The sequence below is a fragment of the Paroedura picta genome, chromosome 3, assembly GCF_049243985.1.
Source record: "Paroedura picta isolate Pp20150507F chromosome 3, Ppicta_v3.0, whole genome shotgun sequence".
NCBI lineage: Eukaryota > Metazoa > Chordata > Lepidosauria > Squamata > Gekkonidae > Paroedura > Paroedura picta.
In genome coordinates this window covers 70,122,408-70,142,618 of record NC_135371.1, presented here as the reverse complement: position 1 = coordinate 70,142,618, position 20,211 = coordinate 70,122,408, and the positions used below count along the sequence as shown (strand labels likewise).

General features: G+C 44.1%; 1 protein-coding gene across 1 annotated transcript in view; it reads right to left on the bottom strand.

Moving 5' to 3' along the window:
• LOC143832246 (trypsin inhibitor ClTI-1-like) overlaps positions 1-19,524 on the bottom strand; it is a 41,670-nt gene extending 22,146 nt beyond the window's left edge. The window contains exons 1-4 of the mRNA XM_077326378.1: positions 19,379-19,524; positions 8,836-8,870; positions 2,335-2,456; positions 782-830 (exon numbers count right to left, since the gene is read on the bottom strand). Coding sequence (XP_077182493.1) covers positions 782-830; positions 2,335-2,456; positions 8,836-8,870; positions 19,379-19,433 — 261 coding nt within the window. The 5' untranslated portion in view covers positions 19,434-19,524. The remainder of the gene's footprint in view (positions 1-781; positions 831-2,334; positions 2,457-8,835; positions 8,871-19,378) is intronic.
• Positions 19,525-20,211: the final 687 nt, after the last annotated feature.

Below are 20,211 nucleotides of genomic sequence, written 5' to 3'. Positions count from 1 at the left end.
ACTGTTTTACAGGTCACCCTAAAAGCTACTCACTACTTCTGATATATTGAGAGTCCTGTACTCTGAGCTGAAACTTTTGTTATGTTTTGTATCATACATACTATGCATTTTTTTGATGTTGGCTCCCGTTTCCCCAGTCCAACTCACTGTCTGTCATCAGACTTCAGATTCAAGAAAAGGCATTTTTCAAAGCTCCCAGCAGCCCAATTGGGCCTGGGATGACAGCCATGGACAGAGAAGTGGCTCCTGTTCCCTCTTGCACCATTTTCCTGAGCCAACATGGTTGGCTCAGAGTAAGTAGCTCACTTGTGAGGTGCAAATACATACAATAGTCCATGTGCATCTTTAAAAATGGACAAATTACTTCCCAAGTGGTCATTTCAGCATAGAAAAAAAAAGAATGGAGGGAAGGCTGCAGCCCAATCAATCTCCTGAGGACTTTAAAAATGCTTTTCTCTGCAGCACCAAACTTGTCAAAAACTATTAATATGTAATAGTTTTCAAGAACCCAAATACAAAATACACATATATTCAAACTGGAAAAGATATAGTCTTGTAGTACTGAGCTATAGTTTGGAAGGGATACATGCCTATTTCTATATGTGCTCACCTTCACATTTGGTGGAGATTATATAATCCTGGGTATATATACATATTTACAAAATATATGGGAAGAAGAACTCATTTTAGCACTTTCAAGTTAATGGGAAGGTTTACTGTAAATGCACAGTATGGTAATTTTACAGCTTTCATATATCAGACTTGATTTTTAATCCCTTACCTCTGCACATCGTCCTTTGTATTTCATGCCAATATTATGCCCATCTTTTCTGGAAAACAAGAGAGAATAAACATTGAACTCTTCTACTAACTCTCTCTGTTATATTCTATGGGTAAAAGATGGTACTTCCGGATCATTTAAGCTATAGATAAGGACCTAATTGAACTGTACACCCTTCCCTTGTTGACCAGGCAGCTTGGCTTTCCCACCCCAATCTGAGTCCCATGCCATGGCAGGACAGCTTCCCCGATGTGGCAGAGGGCTGAGATTAGGGTGGGAAAGTCAGGCGCCCCACCATGGCCCAGCCTCATCAGATCTTGGAATCTGTGGGAGACTTTTCAGTAGCTAACCATGCTAAACCTCCTCTGCTTTTCATGTGCTTTGAAAGCCCCTGACCTGCCAGCCTCCTACACTTTCCCCTGTCTGGTGCCATCAAATACTTGAACCCCAGACCAAGAGGGGGTCCAGCATGGCCTGCCAGCTCCTCAGGTACACTGCCAGGGGAGCTCCGTGGCTGCCTTCTTCAGGGAAAAACTCCTCACTTCCTTATTAAAAAGCCCAGCATTGTAACGCGATAAACTTAAAAAACAACTTGGGATGATCAAGGGAATGAAGGGAAACGCAGGATGCTAGGACACTTTTCCCATTGGAGGGGGAGGCTGGGATGGGGGAGGGAGGATGGCAACAAGGGAAAGGGCATGCACAGATTCTCATAATGGTGGGCACTGAGAAAATCCGAATGAGAGCATTATGGCTTCCCATTGCAATGCAGAAAACAAATGGTGGATAATGAGGGGAGGAAAGCTCAAATGCAGAAAATGGAAATGGTCTGGGGAGTGATCCCGAACCAAAAATACAGAACTCATGGCAAAATTATTGCTAGGTGGGTCCTCAACTCTTCAACATGAGAAGGTATGGTATTTCTCACTTTACTAATTAATAGCCTCCTCCCACTCATCATCAATGACTTCAAAAATTTTGCCCAAGCAATGCATGCCACTTGATGACAGAAATATACATTACTAGATCTAAAGCCCATTTCACTTAGGAATGAAATGGGCGCTAGATGGCCTGGGAGCAGGGCTACCCCCCACCCGAGGATCTCTCGAGCCTTCTCCCGGCCAGCGGAGTGGCCTTGCCGCGTCTATGACGCGGCGAGGCCGCTCCGCCAGCCGGGAGAAGGCGGCGCGGCCCACCCCTCTGTCTGGGCGGGTGAAGCAGCGGGTGAAGCAGCCAATGGGGAGCCGCGCTTCGCACGGCTCCCCATTGGCTGCTTGGGGCAGGATGGACACTTGGAGGGGCCAATCAGGAGCCGCTTCGCGGCTCCTGATTGGCACCTCCGAGTTTTTATCCCAGACAGGGCCCGCCCTAAGTCCTCCCACACTGCCCTTACTGCTTTATTCAGTCCGTGGCACTCCACGCCACGGGGCTGTTTAAAGATGAGGCAGAAAAGAGTCCACAAGTGCAAAACTACAATCTGCATTGTGTTTTCTTATTAGGATTTCTGCACTTACTTGGTTACTCAAACTATGCTATTGAGCTATAGTACTTACGCATTATCTTGACAGATCCTACATTCATTATCATATGTTTTTCCATTTGTGCCACACACTGGACTAAAGATGCTTGGACAGGCCATGAACTCTTGTAAAACCCTGTACTTGTCACAAGAAACCTGCAAAAAAGAAAATACATGTCAACATTATAGCAATTGATTAGGCTACCTTTCCTCAGGACACTTCCAGGACTATCCATAGGATAAAGAAACTTTGCATTTTCATATCTGTGCTTTCCACTTAAACAGGTTTCAGAGGGTAGCCATGTTGGTCTGCAGAAGAGCTAGAGCTCATGCTCTGGAAATCCTGTTGGTCAGTATAGTACAACTGGACTTGAATATAGTCCATTTTAAAAGTGTTATTTAGTTATTCTACAGGAAGAAGGAATATACAATTGGTTCTGGAGCATAAGTATATATGGATTTACTATGCCAATAGCACTGTTTCTTCACATGTGACCCGGTGTGAGCCAGTGTTTTGTAGTAGTAACAGTGTTGGGCAGGATCTGGAAGGTCTAGGTTCATATCTGTAATATGCCATAGAAGTTTGCTGGTGACCTTGGATCAATCATGTACTTTGGTCTAACCTACCACAGAACATTGTTATGTGGATAAAATGTAGGAAGGGAGAAAAATGGAAGCCACTTTGGGTTCCCAATGGGAGGGAGGGAGGAAGGCAGGCAGGCAGGCCTGTTCCTCAGGACCAACAGTGAAATAAAAATGAATACAATTGAGGAAGGAACATAAAGCAGCTTGTAGTTATAGGAAGTGTCAAAAAAGTAGTCTACTAGGCCAAGTAGATGCAATGTCTCAATGAAAGTTACAGGAGAGAATCACCAAAAATGTATCTGTCTTACCTACAATATGATAACATTTATTGTATATAGCCAAAGGCCATTACAAAGCACAATTAAAACAATGTGGTACAAATACGAATAAAACAATGTTTCTCCAGTATTGCATACATAAAATTATAAAAATGGGCTACTGAGTTACAACAAGAGGGAAAAAGTGGTGGAGACTCCTGTAAAAATGCTTTGGCTCGGGTCTTCCTGGCAGCCAGAGCGAAAAGTGCCACCCTATATGAGATATAGGGGTCGACATCTGATAACAGGTAGGTGTCTTTGTCAAAGTCAGAAATAGGGTGTGAGTTTGGTAATAACTTGGCAAGGAATTTGTCCCTGGTTTCGGAGTACAGGGGACAAACCAAAACATAGTGGGGCAGGTCCTCCACAGATGGATTTCCACATATACACAGGGGTTGGGCTGTGGGTATTTGGAGATATCGCCCAGAGATATAGAATCATAGAATCATAGAATCATAGAATCATAGAGTTGGAAGGGGCCATACAGGCCATCTAGTCCAACCCCCTGCTCAATGCAGGATCAGCCCAAAGCATCCTAAAGCATCCAAGAAAAGTGTTTATCCAACCTTTGCTTGAAGACTGCCAGTGAGGGGGAGTTCACCACCTCCTGAGGCAGCCTATTCCACTGCTGAATTACTCTCACTGTGAAAATTTTTTTCCTGATATCTAGCCTATCATTTCAAACCGCAAAGATGTTAGGGCCATTGTAAGATCATGTATTGTTATGTTTACTAAATATGATGCTCTAGAGTGGTCTTTTAAAATTATTTTATACCATGGGGCTGATTGTGATCGCTGAATTGAAGAGTGATCAATCAGTGAATCAGCTTTGAGCACCAAATCACACACATCAGAAATGTTGGCTGATGTATGAAGTAAGTAACGTAGTATGGTATAGCGTGAAAGAATGGAGGTAAAAAAATCAGACCGAATCCTGTCTTTGCTCAATAAGAGCTTAAAACTTCGATGGCTTAAAGAATCTAATTTAGTTGTGATGTCTTTCTTCCAAGATTTCCGAATAGCACGGACTTTTAAGCTCTGCCCTCATCAGGGCTTCAGGAGATCCTTTTGGAAGAGCCAGGATACATCTAAAAAAAAGTTCTGAATGGGATCATCTGTCTTACCTCTTTGTGAGAATAAGGAGAATCCGTATAAATCCCTTTCAATTAGTTTTTCAGAAAGCCACAAAAAAGAAAAAGAAAGAAAGAAAAGAAAAGAAAAAAGAGCCGTTTCTGCCTTTCTAGTAGGCAGAAAATGGGAAACAGATGATCTGCAGTTGGGGCTGGGCTCCACTTTCACAGGGTAAGTCCCCATCCATCACCCAGCAATCCCAGGGGGCCTTCCCCCTTGATGCCCCTGACCCCAGAACATTATGTGGAAACTCTGAGGAGGTTGGTGAAGAAGAAGCCAGTGGTGGAGAAGAGGAGGCCAGCAGTGGCAAGCTGTGCAGTGGCAGCAGGCCCGTGGTCTTGGGCTGCAGTGCCTGTATAGCAGCAGTGTTCACCCCAGGAGCCCAGGGTGGGGGCACAGGAGGGTAGCACTGGCAGGGAAGGAGGCCATATGCGCTGGGTGTCCTCTGGTGGTGACAGCAAAGGTGGGTCCAGCAGAAGTGGGCTTGCCACAAGGACTGACCAACTCATGTTGTCCCCCAGGCTGGAGGACTTCCCTGCTGATGTCACCTCTCCTACCACCATCCTGGACTCCTGGAGTGGGCCCAGCCTCTGAAGTTATAATTTTGGAAGGCTTTAAGGAGGTTAAAGCACCACATCCTTTTAACATACTGTGATGTATTATGAGTTAATGCCCATGAAATATTAGATTTAGAGTATATTAAAAATTCAATATTTACGAGAAAGGAATTTCAAAATGTATCTTTTTCTATTTCACTAAGATTGATTACTTGAGTGTGGGTCTGGATTCCTTATTGTGATTACCAGGAAAAAATAATTTCCAAAATTCAGTTCTCTGTCTTTTAAAAGATTTTCTTACTAAACTCTCCTTTCTTTGAAACAGTCACTGTGAGAGAAAATACTGCTGGAAGTGGAAATATCCAGTAACTGTCTTGTAGCACTGGGAGTGGACAATATCATCCAGAATGTTCATATCTTTGTGGTCCTTAGGGGTACTTAAGATACGATGCAGACCCACAGGACACCATATGAAGATGCTGGGGCAGTCTCCACCCTCTAGGTTTCGGAACGCATGTAAAGAGCCTTCAAGCATATCGGCTTACTATTTTTACAAACATTATTGAGATAATTAAATGAGCATTGTAGTAGGTATAAATGTCAAAGAACAAGTTCCTTTCATTTTAAAACACAAATTATTCTCTGTTGTTTGTAGTAATACTTTAACCTAATTTTATACCGTGTTCCTTGCGACAGGTAGATCATTTGTTTTTAGTTCTTGCTAATATTTATCATGAAATGAAATGAATGAAGCGACTGGGCCAAAGCCGAAAGGACGCTCAGTTGTGGAAGTAACTGGTGGCGAAAAGACAGTCCGATGCTATAAAGATTTTTATTCCATAGGAACCTGGAACGTCAGATCCATGAATCAAGGTAAGCTGGACGTGGTCAAACAAGAAATGACAAGACTGAACATCGACATTTTAGGAATCAGTGAACTAAAATGGACAGGAATGGGTGAATTTAATTCAGATGACCATCAGGTATACTACTGTGGACAAGAATCTCGCAGAAGAAATGGAGTAGCCTTCATAATCAATAAGAGAGTAGGAAAAGCAGTCATGGGATACAATCCCCAAAATGACAGAATGATCTCAGTTCGAATCCAAGGCAAACCATTCAACATCACAGTGATCCAGGTCTACGCCCCAACCACTGCTGCTGAAGAGGATGAAGTTGATCAGTTCTATGAAGCCCTACAACACCTTCTAGAAGCAACGCCAAAAAATGATGTGCTTATCATCATGGGGGATTGGAATGCTAAAGTAGGAAGCCAAAAGATAACCGGGATAACAGGGAAGTTTGGCCTTGGAGTACAAAATGAAGCAGGGCACAGGCTGGTAGAATTTTGTCAAGAGAATACAATGGTCATAGCAAACACTCTTTTCCAACAACCCAAGAGAGGACTCTACACATGGACATCACCAGACGGTCAACACAGAAAACAGATTGACTATGTGCTCTGCAGCCAAAGATGGAAAAGTTCTATCCAGTCAATAAAAACAAGACCAGGAGCTGATTGTAGTTCAGATCATGAGCTTCTTGTTGCAAAATTTAGGCTTAAATTGAAGAAAGTAGGGAAAAGCACTAGGCCACTCAGGTATGAACTAAATCATATCCCCGACGAATACACAGTAGAGGTGAGAAATAGATTTAAGGAATTAGATCTGATAGACAGAGTGCCTGAAGAACTATGGACGGAGGTTCGCAACATTGTACAAGAGGCAGCAACTAAAACCATCCCAAAGAAAAAGAAATGCAAGAAATCAAAATGGCTGTCTGAGGAAGCTTTACAAATAGCTAAGGAGAGAAGGGAAGTGAAAGGCAAGGGAGAAAGAGAAAGATACACCCAACTGAATGCAGAATTCCAGAGAAAAGCTAGAAGAGATAAGAATGCCTTCTTAAATGAACAGTGCAAACAAATAGAAGAAAACAATAGAATGGGGAGGACCAGAGATCTTTTCAAGAAAATTGGAGATATGAAGAGAACGTTTCATGCAAAGTTGGGTATGATAAGGGACCAAAATGGTAGGGACCTCACAGAAGCAGAAGAGATCAAACAAAGGTGGCAAAATTATACAGAACAACTATACAAGAGCGAGCTTAACATTCCTGATGACCACAGTGGGGTAGTTACTGACCTGGAGCCAGACATCCTGGAATGTGAAGTCAAATGGGCCTTAGGAAGTCTGAGCAACAATAAAGCTAGTGGTGGTGACAGCATTCCAGTTGAACTATTCAAAATCTTAAAGGACGATGCAGTAAAAGTGCTACACTCAATATGCCAGCAAATTTGGAAAACTCAACAATGGCCACAGGATTGGAAAAGGTCAGTTTACATTCCAATCCCAAAGAAGGGCAATGCCAAAGAATGTTCAAACTACCGCACCATTGCACTAATTTCTCATGCTAGCAAAGTTATGCTCAAAATCCTACTAGCTAGGCTCCAGCAATATGTGGACCGAGAACTTCCAGAAGTACAGGCAGGATTTCGAAGAGGCAGAGGAACTAGAGATCAAATTGCCAACATACGCTGGATCATGGAGAAAGCTAGGGAGTACCAGAAGAACGTCTACTTCTGCTTCATTGACTATGCTAAAGCCTTTGATTGTGTGGAGCACAACAAATTGTGGCAAGTTCTTAAAGAGATGGGAATACCAGAGCATCTTATTTGTCTCTTGAGAAATTTATATGCAGGTCAAGAAGCAACAGTGAGAACTGAACATGGAATCACTGACTGGTTCAAAATTGAGAAAGGAGTTCGGCAAGGCTGTATACCGTCGCCTTGCCTATTTAACTTGTATGCAGAGCACATCATGAGAAATGCGGGATTAGAGGAGTCACAAATTGGGATCAAGATTGCAGGGAGAAATATCAACAACCTCAGATATGCAGATGATACCACTCTAATGGCAGAAAGTGAAGAGGAACTAAAGAGCCTGTTGATGCGGGTGAAGGAGGAGAGTGCAAAAGTTGGCTTGAAACTCAACATCAAGAAAACAAAGATCATGGCATCCGGCCCTCTCAATTCCTGGCAAATAGATGGTTGAAGAAATGGAGATAGTGACAGATTTTATTTTCCTGGGCTCCAAGATCACTGCAGATGGGGACTGCAGCAAAGAAATTAAAAGACGCTTGCTGCTGGGGAGGAAAGCTATGGCAAATCTAGACAGCATCCTAAAAAGCAGAGACATCACCCTGTCAACAAAAGTGCGTTTAGTCAAGGCTATGGTATTCCCAGTTGCAATGTATGGCTGCGAAAGTTGGACCATAAGGAAGGCCGAGCGTCAAAGAATTGAGGCTTTTGAACTCTGGTGCTATAGAAGACTCTTGCGAGTCCCTTGGACTGCAAGGCGAACAAACCGGTCAGTCCTAGAGGAGATCAACCCTGACTGCTCTTTAGAAGGCCAGATCCTGAAGATGAAACTCAAATACTTTGGCCACCTCATGAGAAGGAAGGACTCCCTGGAGAAGAGCCTAATGCTGGGAGCGATCGAGGGCAAAAGAAGAAGGGGACGACAGAGAATGAGGTGGCTGGATGGAGTCACCGAAGCAGTAGGTGCAAACGTAAATGGACTCCGGGGAATGGTAGAGGACAGGAAGGCCTGGAGGATCATTGTCCATGGGGTCGCGATGGGTCGGACACGACTTGGCACATAACAATAACAACAATATTTATCAAAACATTTAGCAACAGGAATGCCAGCCTGCAGGGGGGTCTTGAGGATCCCCAGGATTGCAGCTCCTCTCCAGATTGCAAAGATCAATTGCCCTGGAGAAAAGGGCTGCTTTGGAGGGTGGACTTTGGAGCATTGTGCCCCACTAAAGTTCCTCTCCAAATCTCCATGTGTTTTCCAACTTGGATCTGGCAACCCTGCAATTTAACAATGAGACAATTGCTTTTTTAAAGGGGAAATAACACTTTAAAAAAAAAAACGCACTCACCTGGCTTCCATCATTTTCATCACTACTCTTCACTCCTGGAAAAAAAAATGACACACGCTTAGCATGAGATCATATCAGAAATTAATGGCAACTGAGGGAGAAGAAAAACTGCTAGCCGGGAAACATTTGAACCTCACTTCCACAACTGATTCACAGATCCATCAGTGGTTTTATCTGAAAAAACTTGTCTTGGCTTAACATGTTGCGTCAAACTTTAACTCTTTCTCATGTGAGTTAATCTTTTTAGTTCTTAAATGTAGAGATTCGGCCTGAGGGCGTTGGCAAACCACGCTCTCTGAGGCTGCACCTCTGCATCTAACCTAGACCAATCAGGATACTACAGCACAACAATTACCTCATATGTTAAAAGGATTACTTGAAGCCTATCAGTTTGCTCCACGCTACCTCGCAGGATTACTTGAAGCCTATCAGTTTGCTCCACGCTACCTTGCGGGATTATTTGAAATGATTTACGTGTATGTATAAATAAAGGATTCCCCTCTGTTCGAGAGGTCTTTCGCAGGAAATCCTTCTCCGTGTCATTCTTCCTCATTGCTTCCCGACAAGTGGTGACCCCGACGTGATTCCAGACCCTGTGCTCACCGCGACCAGAAAAAGAGTCTTCGTGCACGATCAGCTACGGCTCCCTGGTGAGTATGGGGGAATCATTGTCTAAGGAACAGGTAAAGCATGCTGACGAATTGCAACAGGCAGTGAGACAGTGCACAGGAGAGGCGATTTCGGTGAAGGACCTCCGGGAACTGATACAAGAAGTATCTTGCCAGTGCCCGTGGTACCCTTTAGCGGGGACCAGAAGACTAGGAGACTGGGAAAAAATAGGGAGGGAGTTAAAGGCAGAGCCCCATGCTCCCATGCTGATCTTATTGACATGGCAGAAAGTACACAAAGCGCTGGAAGTCATGAATCCAGAAGCTGGAAATCTGCTATTGAAAGATATTGCACCTTCACCCCTTCCCTATCCCACTCTCTTACCAGTGGCCGTTACACCGACCACTCCCAAACCTGTCGCCTCGCAGCCATTAAGGACTGGGGGCCACTCCCAGATCGTTAACGCGATTCGAGCTGCCCGTCAGGCCGGTCAGCTCGATCTCTCTGAGGACTGGGAGGGAGAAACCCCAGCGTGGGGAACCACGCGTGGGGAACCACGTGGGGAAGGGGAAAACAGGCAGATCCCGTTAACGTGGGAAGCCATTCCCTATTCAATTCTGCGTGAGTTGAACAAGGCTATAAAGGAAAATGGTTTACAATCCTCTTATTTTCAAGGAATGATAGAGGGGATCACTAATGTTAGGCAGAAAGTCTCTGAATTCTTTCTTGATTTCATCAAGCACCTTACAGAGGCACAGATTAATAATCAGGAAGCCCAAACTGAATTGCTCAAGAAATTAGCTAAAGAAAACTGTATTTCAGAAAATAGATGCATTATTCAGGGTTTGGGCCGTGATCCAGATATTGCAAGCATGATAAAATCTCGCTGGGATTTTGGCATAGGTGACTACCAAGCTTCTTTTGACTCAGGGTAAAGCCCTCGGGAATATTGTTCATTCTCCAGATGCTTGCAACGATCTTTATCAGGGATCACTAATTCTTAGTAACTGACCTTATTAAAATTTCTGTTCCTCTTACAAAGTATGCATTTTCTCTAATTTTTCAGCTTTCTTCTCTTCTACAACGTGCTTTGGAAAGATTTTGTAGAACAGGTTATTTCCATCTCTCTACAGATTCATATGGTCTTGTTCTTATAAGCAAGCATTTTTAGAAGCGATATGCATTAAACCACAATCTGCATTAGTATTTTAGGGTACTTGCTCAAGCACCCTCACCTTCTGAGGTTAGATGGGTGGCAGCCTGAGAAAGGATCTTCTCAGTGGTTTTCAATTGGCTTATAAAATATAGCAAAGGATGTTTTAATGGGTTTGATGATTAGCCACCTACAGAAATTTTAAAATTTAACATTTGGCTGTAATTGATAGAGCCTCCAGCTGCAGTAGCAGGAGTGCTGTTTAGCGATTTGGAATCAGGCTCTCTTTTTCCAGTTCCTACGCTAGGAGCTTAGTTAGAAACTTATCTTGCTTTCTTACCTATCACCCACTAATCTACACAACTAAAAGGTTTTCCGTAGCACAGGAATGATCCTTTGTTTACAGCCCAGGAAGAACTTTAGCTTTTGTTTCCTGACCCCCGCTTCAAGGAAGAAGGGGGGGAGTGGAGTTCTGTCTTAAAATTTTTGGTCAGCAGTTAGGAAGTATGCTCACTGAAACGCTGCTATGCCTCAATAGAGCTTTATCAGTCAGAGCTGTCTAGCTGCGTAATATTTATAGGTCAGGGAAATGCCTGGCTACGATGGAGGTAGAAATTTTTATATAAGACAAAATCCTTTTGTCTTTATTTTATGTTTTGCTACCTTTTGGGTAAAAACAAGGCACAGAACCTCTTTGGGGAATGTGTCCACAGTTTTTTATTACATTATCAGTCTTTTTATGTGTAATTAGCAGTTAGAATATTTTCTTTTGGTCAAATTTTTTTGGGTTGTCTATTTAAAGGAGAACCTACAATTTTGTTTTTGACTCTGGCTACCTGATTTATATCAGACAGGCCTAATCTTTCACAGGTCAATTGTTTGTTTTGTCACTGGAATGTGTGGAGATTAGCTCTCTCTTGGCGCTCCAGCCATTCCAGCCCTCAACAGGAGATGAGACTGCCTCGTGGAGTCCCTCTCTTTCTTTGAATTTGTTTGGTCCAATGCTTGAGCACTATGAAAGCTCTAAGCCTCCAGGTTTCCTTCCAAATGAGTATTTGCTCTATCTTGTTTCTAACGTTTTCAGTTGTCATTTTCTTTGAAAAGGGTTATTACTGATGTCCCAGTAGATGGCCTAACGGTGTTTACCGATGGATCTCCCTCACCAGGAGTCTTAACCTGGCAACAACCAGATGGTATATGGTACAGTAAGTTTACAGGTCTGCGGAAAATCAGCCAATGGTTGGAACTGGCAGCAGCAGTGTTGGCCCTGGACTTTCTGACTCTCAACCATTTGAATTAGTTTGAATTCTGATGGTTTGTATCTCTGTAATCTTTTATCTGTAATTGAATATTCATATTTGTCTCCAGTATGTGATGAACAACTATTAAGTGTGTTTTTAGCTGTACAAAAATCACTGTAACAGTGAACAGCTCCAATGTATGTAGCTCATGTGAAAAGCCTTTTCCTGGTTTTCTCACTGAAGGAAATGCTTGAGCTGATTCTCTTGTTTCATTTGTTGTTCAGTCTCCAATTGAGAGTCATGCCTTGCATCATCAAAATGCAAAGGCATTAGCCAAGGAATTCCACCTTCCTTTGGCAAAAGTACAAGCTAATGTCCACTATGCGCTAATCAGGCCTCCTATCCGACTACTGGGGTGAACCCCCGTGGATTTGGAGCTAACCAAGTTTGGCAGATGGATGTCACTCTTTTTCCACCCTTTTCCCCTTGGAAGCATCTCCATGTAGTCATTGATACCTACACTGGGTACATCTTTGCTACCATGCAAAAAGGAGAAAAAGAAAAACACTTCCGTGCACATTTACTCCGAGCATTTTCAGTCATGGGTGTTCTAGGCACCCTAAAAACAGAGAATGCGCCTTCATATTGCTCCACAGCTTTTGCTCAGTTTTGCACGCAATGGAACATCAAACATGTCTTTGGAATTCCCTATAATTCCACGGGTCAAGCTATTGTAGAGCGTGCCAATGGGACCCTGAAACGCATGCTCGACAAACTAAAACAAAAAGGGGGAATTGGGATTTCCCTTTTAGACAAGGAATCCCTGCTTTCAAGTACTTTGTTTACTCTAAATCATCTTAATCTTATTTCTTTTAATTCTCAATTTTTAGCTAGGACTCAGCATCATTTCCAGACCGGCGTCCCTCTTCCTCGGGCCCAGGATCAATACCGTCGTTTACCAGACCCGAGGTGGTACGGGCCAGTCCTATTGATTACCTGGGGCTGGGGCTACACAGCAGTTGCCCTTCCCTCTGGGTGGGTTCCTGCTTGTTGTGTCCGCCCTGCACTTAATGGTTGGCATCAGGGGTTAAGCAACCCAATTCCTCAGTTCAACCTGCAGCTGCAGGAGATGGAGCCCGTGGTCAAGAGAAAACGGGGAGGGAAGACATCCAAACCTCCCAGTGACTTGGGGGGCAATAAAGGGCCTGTCTGATCAAGCCGAGCAGCAACTCAAGGACCAAGGACTTCCAGAAACTCTGGAAAACTTTCTTGCTGCTGTTATAACAGCCTTACATTTTAATTCTGTTGTTATTTGGTTATGTTGTATGTGTGGGTTTTTACCAAGTGGGGTTGCCACTCCGCATTATATGTCTGCGCCTAATCACTGGGTCCGCCATGCTGCTTATATGTTTCAATTTCATGGGGAAAATGTGTCTTTAATCTATGAATCCCGTCTGTCGGTAGCTTCTATGTCATTTATCCCCACTCCCTTTAATTCACCTGAGATGGTGCTGGCTGAATTACAAAATGTAGACAAATCAAAGTTATTTGCAGGGAACTTTTCACAAGTTAAGCGCTTTCAACAATTTCGATATCAGCGCACAATGCCAGGTCTCTGTTTTTGTTGTCATGCAAAAAATTCAGCATTTCATAATCGGACACCCAAAAATCACAGTGATAAAATATGGGTAATGTGTTGCCAATCCCATGAAACTTTTCAGCGCCGAAACATGTATCGGGCTTATCATTGCCTTAAAACAAAAAAGGGGGAGATGTAGAGATTCGGCCTGAGGGCGTTGGCAAACCACGCTCTCTGAGGCTGCACCTCTGCATCTAACCTAGACCAATCAGGATACTACAGCACAACAATTACCTCATATGTTAAAAGGATTACTTGAATCCTATCAGTTTGCTCCACGCTACCTCGCAGGATTACTTGAAGCCTATCAGTTTGCTCCACGCTACCTTGCGGGATTATTTGAAATGATTTACGTGTATGTATAAATAAAGGATTCCCCTCTGTTCGAGAGGTCTTTCGCAGGAAATCCTTCTCCGTGTCATTCTTCCTCATTGCTTCCCGACACTTAAAGAGATTCATCCTTGATTAGTAGTCATCTATTTCATTTACACTTTTGTTTACACATGGAGCATGAGAAGATGGAACCTGTGACCTGTCTCTCATCCATTATCTGTAACAACCTGGTCTGTTCCAGTCTCTTACAAGAGACTCAACCCTCCTGAAATATACTAACAGGATTAACATTTCAGAATTCTCACCACTTCATGCATAATTCAACGCCAGCCATGTCTAACTACTTTAAAGGCTTTCTCTTCCTTCTGTTATTTTGCGTGCACACACACACAAAAGGAGAAAATCCCCTTTTCCCATTCCAGCCCACCACCAGCATGTCCAGAGGAGGAAAGCATCCCACAAGCCATCTAGGCAAACTAAAAATGAAAGAAAAGGGGGAAATTCCTGTTCTTCACCATCTACTGCCAATGTAGCTTGAACTTGACAGTGAAAAAGTGGCAAGAAATGGTAGCCATTTTTGGAGGCCAAAGAACAATAAGGGAAAATGAACATGACAAAGGCAATTGGAGAAGGCAACAAAGTAATGGCACTCATATTTGAGAACTATAAACTATTGAATTATGGCAAGTAAGGATGGTTAGTGATAGGTAAGGACATATAGTCCTCATTTCAAGTCCTAACTAGATGTTATATGTGATACAAGTTGGGATATTGTTAACTGTCACACATCAGATCTAGGGAACTTATCCTTAAAGCAATTATTTACTCCATTCAGCTTCAGAACATTGCTCCAACCAATGATGATCTGCTGTACTATTTCCACTGATATGAGTCTATTCCTCTATTTTATTTTGCCATTTTTGAGCAATCCATTGCCATTTGGGAGGTTGCTAGGAAATCACAGCAGTATTGCAGAGTCTTCTATGCCTTGGTTTCTGCAGATGGTCATCACAGGACTTTGCCAAAAAGGCCAGAGAGAGTTCAGTGAGCATTCTGTTTTAAAAACTACTGGCATTGTTTAATCCAGAGGTGGGGGGAGCAGCTGGAGGCCAAAATGTTATCTCCTGCCATATCCACTAATGGAGGAAGACTCCATGGGGACATAACTAGAGGTGACCACTGGAGATTCACTACCAGCATGATTGGGCCTGAATGATAATGCACAACTAGGCCCATCCTGATTGGCACTCCACCAGTGAACCAAGATGGCACAGCTCCACTTACCTTGGTCCTTCCACTGGTGCACTATAACAAGGCTCAGCTCAGCAGCCAGCACCAGACAGACTTTTTTCTGGGAGAGGCTACCAAGGAGGGAGTAGGAGGAAAAGTTGAAGAGAGAGGGGCAGATAAAAAAGAGTTGCTAGTGGATATGGAGAAGGGAAGGAAGCCTGAAAAGTGGTGTGACTATGGAGAAGTGAAAGAGGAAATAGCAGGGGAGAGAAAAGTTACATGGTGCCCCATAAATCTTTGTGGGTCCCCTGTTTGTATTCATTTGTAAGGGGTTTTGTAAGGGGTATGATTTTATGGGGATTTTATTGCATGTTGGGAATGGCATGATATATGGAAATTTAAGGAATGGTTTATATGACGTGAACTGCCACAAACCAGCTTGCTGGGAGCAATGGTATACAACTATAATGAATGAATTAATGATGAATGAATGAATGAATGGAATGTGCATGCAAGAAGTTTCTTATATTTTTAAAATGTAAATGTTATTTATAGTTTTCCTTCTTTGCTGAGACTCAAGGCAGGTTGTAATATACCCTCCAAAGAGCACTTCACTCCAATCTGTTGGTGATCCCCAGCCCCAGAGACGTGCACCTGGACTTGACCAGGGCCTGGCGGAATGAGTTGCCAGCAGAAATCTGGGACCTTTTGGAACAGGGGAGCCTGTAAAATAGCACTCTTCTACAGGCATATGGGTGAGGCCAACACTTATTGACATCCGAATTGGGCCATCCTGCTCTCCCCACTCCCACCCTCCAAGCTTTGGTTGTAACTACTTTGATTCATCTGTGCCAAGTGACAGAGCTTCGCTTTAAGTGACAGAGCTTGTCTTTCATTTTTGTTAACAGAGTAAATAAGGCAGTAAAGTTGCACACCCAGATTTACGAATAGGTAAAGGTTTATTATAGAGTTGTGCATGGCGGCGTCCAAATCAGCCATTTCAGGCCAATGCAGCCAGCATTGCGCTGCAGGGGGAGGGACACAGGCACCGGTGTGTCAGTCAGTACACACACGCAAGCTCGGAGCTCTATGCGTGTGTGTGTGTGTGCCGAGTTACGCACTGGTGCCTGTGCCGCCCCCCACACGGTGTGCCGCTGGCTGCATCAGCCTGGAATGGCCGATTCAGATGTTGCCACACACAACCCTTGTTTATTAAGGCATTACCATATTTGATAGTGCAGAGGAGACAGAGAGACAGAAGCTGGCTACATGCCTAACTAAGAGAGAGAAATAGACTGGAACTGTGGCTTCTGAGAAGAAGCAGGAAATTTCCCCTAAGAGTACCAATCTGGAGGCAGACAAAAAATGACTTAACAGGAGAACAACAAAAATTGAGTCCAATACCACCTTTAAGACCAAAAAGATTTATTCAAGACATAAGTGCATGCATTCTTCCTCAGACCTTTCATGCATGCACTTGAAAGCTCATAACCTTATCCATGGTTCCTCTATATATTTGTGAAACAACCTGGGGGTGGAACCTGCCCCTACAGCTCCCACCCTCCCTCCCTGGATGCTAGCCACGTTCCTCTCAGGTGCGCCAGAGACAGAGAGAGAGACACAGAGCCCTGCCATAACAAACAGGAGCCCTCATTCCCTCATATCGCTCCTGATGTGAGGGAGGCAGACAGAGACACAGAGAGAGCTGCCCCAAACTGCTGACAGAGACACAGAGAGAGCTGCCCCTGTTGCGACAGAGGAAGAGAGAGACAGAGAGAGAGCTGCCCCAAACTGCACACCAGCCCTCCTTACCTCCTACAAACCAGCCCTGATTACCTGCGAAGCTTCCTGCTGCGAGGCACACTGAGACACGCAGTAAGAGGGAGAGACACACAGTGCAACTCCCTGCAACCCCCAGTGTCGCCTGGGTCCTAGTGCCCATTGCATTCCTGCTTGCAATGGGCATTCTTGCTAGTCTTGAATAAATCTTTGTTGGTCTTAAAGGTGCTATTGGACTCAATTTTTGTTGTGCTACTTCAGACCAACATGGCTACCCATTTGAATCTATACTTAACAGGAGAGAAGGTCCTGACCTCACTATCCTAACAGTCTTCTTGCTGACTCCTTCAGGGTCTTCTTCTCTTCTTTTTTGTACACCAGATATTGTCTATTCCAATACTTTTAACCAATTATTTTAAATGTAATTGGTTTTACATTTTATGTATTGAATTTTAATTTTTATCAACTGCCCCAAGACAGCTGCCAGAGAGGGCAGCTTAAAAAAAATTACAATAACTAAATAAAATAAATCAATAAATCAATAAATCAATAAATAATAAAAAAAATAAACAGTGCCGTCAAATAGCTAACAACCAATGAACAATGGAATAGGACTAGCATTTCAGAATTAGAACAGTGCTAACAAATTGTCTAAGACACCTATACTGTAGACTAGGTAAAAATTGGATTACAAGGTAAAGATGTTGCAGTAAAAGCAGGCGACACCTACAATAATAGTTGCAATGGACTACAGTCCTATTCCATTACAAAGGTGTCATCCAGACCTGTTAATTGCCTACAATTCTAACCTCTTTATTAATACCCACATGAGCATTACAATTTAAACATTGTGCGGGAGCTTTCCTGACCTCCTCAGGCAAGAGATTTCAGAAGGTGGGAGCTGCTGCTGAGAATTCACATGAACATGTGCAAGGATATGGGCATGACTAACTGCTCTATAAAAGGTAAAGGTAAAGGTATCCCCTGTGCAAGCACCAGGTCATGTCTGACCCTTGGGGTGACGCCCTCTAGCGTTTTCATGGCAGATTCAATATGGGGTGGTTTGCCAGTGCCTTCCCCAATCATTACCGTTTACCCCCCAGCAGCAAGCTGAGTACTCATTTTACCGACCTCGGAAGGATGGAAGGCTGAGTCAACCTTGAGCTGACTGCTGGGATTGAACTCCCAGCCTCATGGGCAGAGCTTTCAGACTGCATGTCTGCTGCCTTACCACTCTGCGCTACAAGAGGCTCATTGACTGCTCTATAGGACATGGAAAATGAAGCTTCGAGGAACAGGAGTTCAATGGGAGAGCTGATTGGGACTATGTAGTATTCTCTATATTGCATGAGAATTCTACTTTTACATTCAATATTTTATCTCAATAGAAATTTTTGATTAAATTAAAAATGCATAAAACTTTACATCATGTGGACAAGATACATGGTTCCACTTTTATAATCTCATTATAGGAAATTGGCAATTCATCTTCCTGTAGTATGTAGATCTCTGAGTCTGTAGTTATAGGCTTTCAGAAGATTCTATAGATGCAGTGGGCACAATCCTAAGGCAATCTGTTGTGCTGGCCCGCTGAAATCTATATTATTTGGCTCAGTGAATTCCTGGTGATGCTATTTTTTCCTGGGTTGATACTTGCAACTATCTGTTCATATTAATAAATGGATGCTGGGAGGAGCTGGGAATCATTGCCTACCCACCAATTAGGAATGCTGTCCCGGCTGTCCCATCCCTGACTGACTGTCCATCCAATGAATGGCCAATCAAGAGGGATGTCCCACCCCTGGCTGCATCCCCCTCCAACTTCTTCTATATGGAAGAAGTGCCAGCCACCAGCAAGGTAGGTGGGAGGCTGGAGCAGTGAGGGAGGGCAGAAGGCTGGGGGTGTTGGGGTAGGGAGAGGAGGGAGGGAGCCGCCACTAGTGCTCCTGCCACCCCAAACAGCTCTGGCTGTGGCCTTGCCAGGCTTCGGCAGAGCTGCCTGTGGTGGCACGGACAGGAGTGGAGTCCCCTCCAGTGCTTCCCCCACCCTGAAAAGCCCACCTATGGGGGAGGGGATTGCCCCCCTGCTCTCACTCTACCCTGAAAGGGCTCACTGAGTCTTCCGTGGGCCTCGACAGGCCTTTTGGAGGCAGCGGGGGAGGGGACGGTCTGCCTAACAGCACTCCTTCCACTTGGAAAAAGGCCACTGAGTCCTGCAGAGACCTTGGCAGGCCTTCTGAGGAGGTGGTGGGAGCTGACTTCCCCCCAGTGCTCCCCCTGCTCCCAAAAGGCCCACCAAGGTGTTGGTGGCCTTTTTGGGAGTGGTGGGGTTAAATGGGATACCTCCAGCGTTCCCCCAGCCTGAAAAGGTCCACCAGGGCCTCCATGAGTCTTCTGGGGGCCATGGGAGGAGCGGACTGCCCCCCAGGACTCCTCCTGCCCCGAAAAAGGCCTGCAGAGGCCACAGCGGGTCTTCTGGGGGTGGTGGTGGGGACTGGGCTGACCTCCAGCACAGACCCCCACCCTGAAAACTCTATTTATATGCTGCAAGATACTCACCAGAAAAGCAGCCAAGTGCTAAAGAGAAGACCAAGAGCACACCTGTTGCCTTCATGGTGGAAGCAGTTCTTTAGTTTCAAATGAGGAAACATTTCGACTAATGAAATTGTTGAGTATTTATACATGCTGTTGTACCTTACATATCTTTCATTAAAGCAATCCTCCCCCATTTTTTTGTTGCTGTGAACAATTGGAAATATTTGTTGAGGTCATTTCCAAGCCACAGCTTACAGTTCTCTGTCAATCAATACCCAAGGCAGAAATCTGGTCAATATTTGAGCATTCCCCATGTTCCTGCAGAACAAACAGCTTTTATGACAAAAACCTTCTCAGCAGAAAGCTTCACAGTAACACTCACTAACAAACAAATGGTCCCAAGTATATTTTCTAGATGAAGGTTAGTAGTCAAAAGTGTGGCCTGAATTATACAAGCTTAGAAATTGGGGGCTTGATACATTTCAATCCATTTCACTCAATTAACCTTGCAAGGTTGTGGAAGCAAAACTTCCAAATTATGAATCCCCCCCTACACAATTTCTTGCCATTTTCAGGCTTGCCCACTCTAATAGCAAACTTTATGATCAAGTGTCTATCATGAAGCGAGCAAAAGGGATCTCACAGGGAAGAAGTGCTGGTTTTTGCAGCCCATTTTTTTACTACCCGAAGGAGTAGAGGTGGGCATGAACCTGAAAAATTGAGGTTTATGGGAGTTCATGGGTCTGAAACTGTCATGAACCTTGAATCCCGAACTTTCAAGAACTTCCCCAGCCCCCCCCCCATCTTTGCAGATCAGTCTGGTTCTTTGGGTTCGTTATGCAATGGGCTGTTTCCTG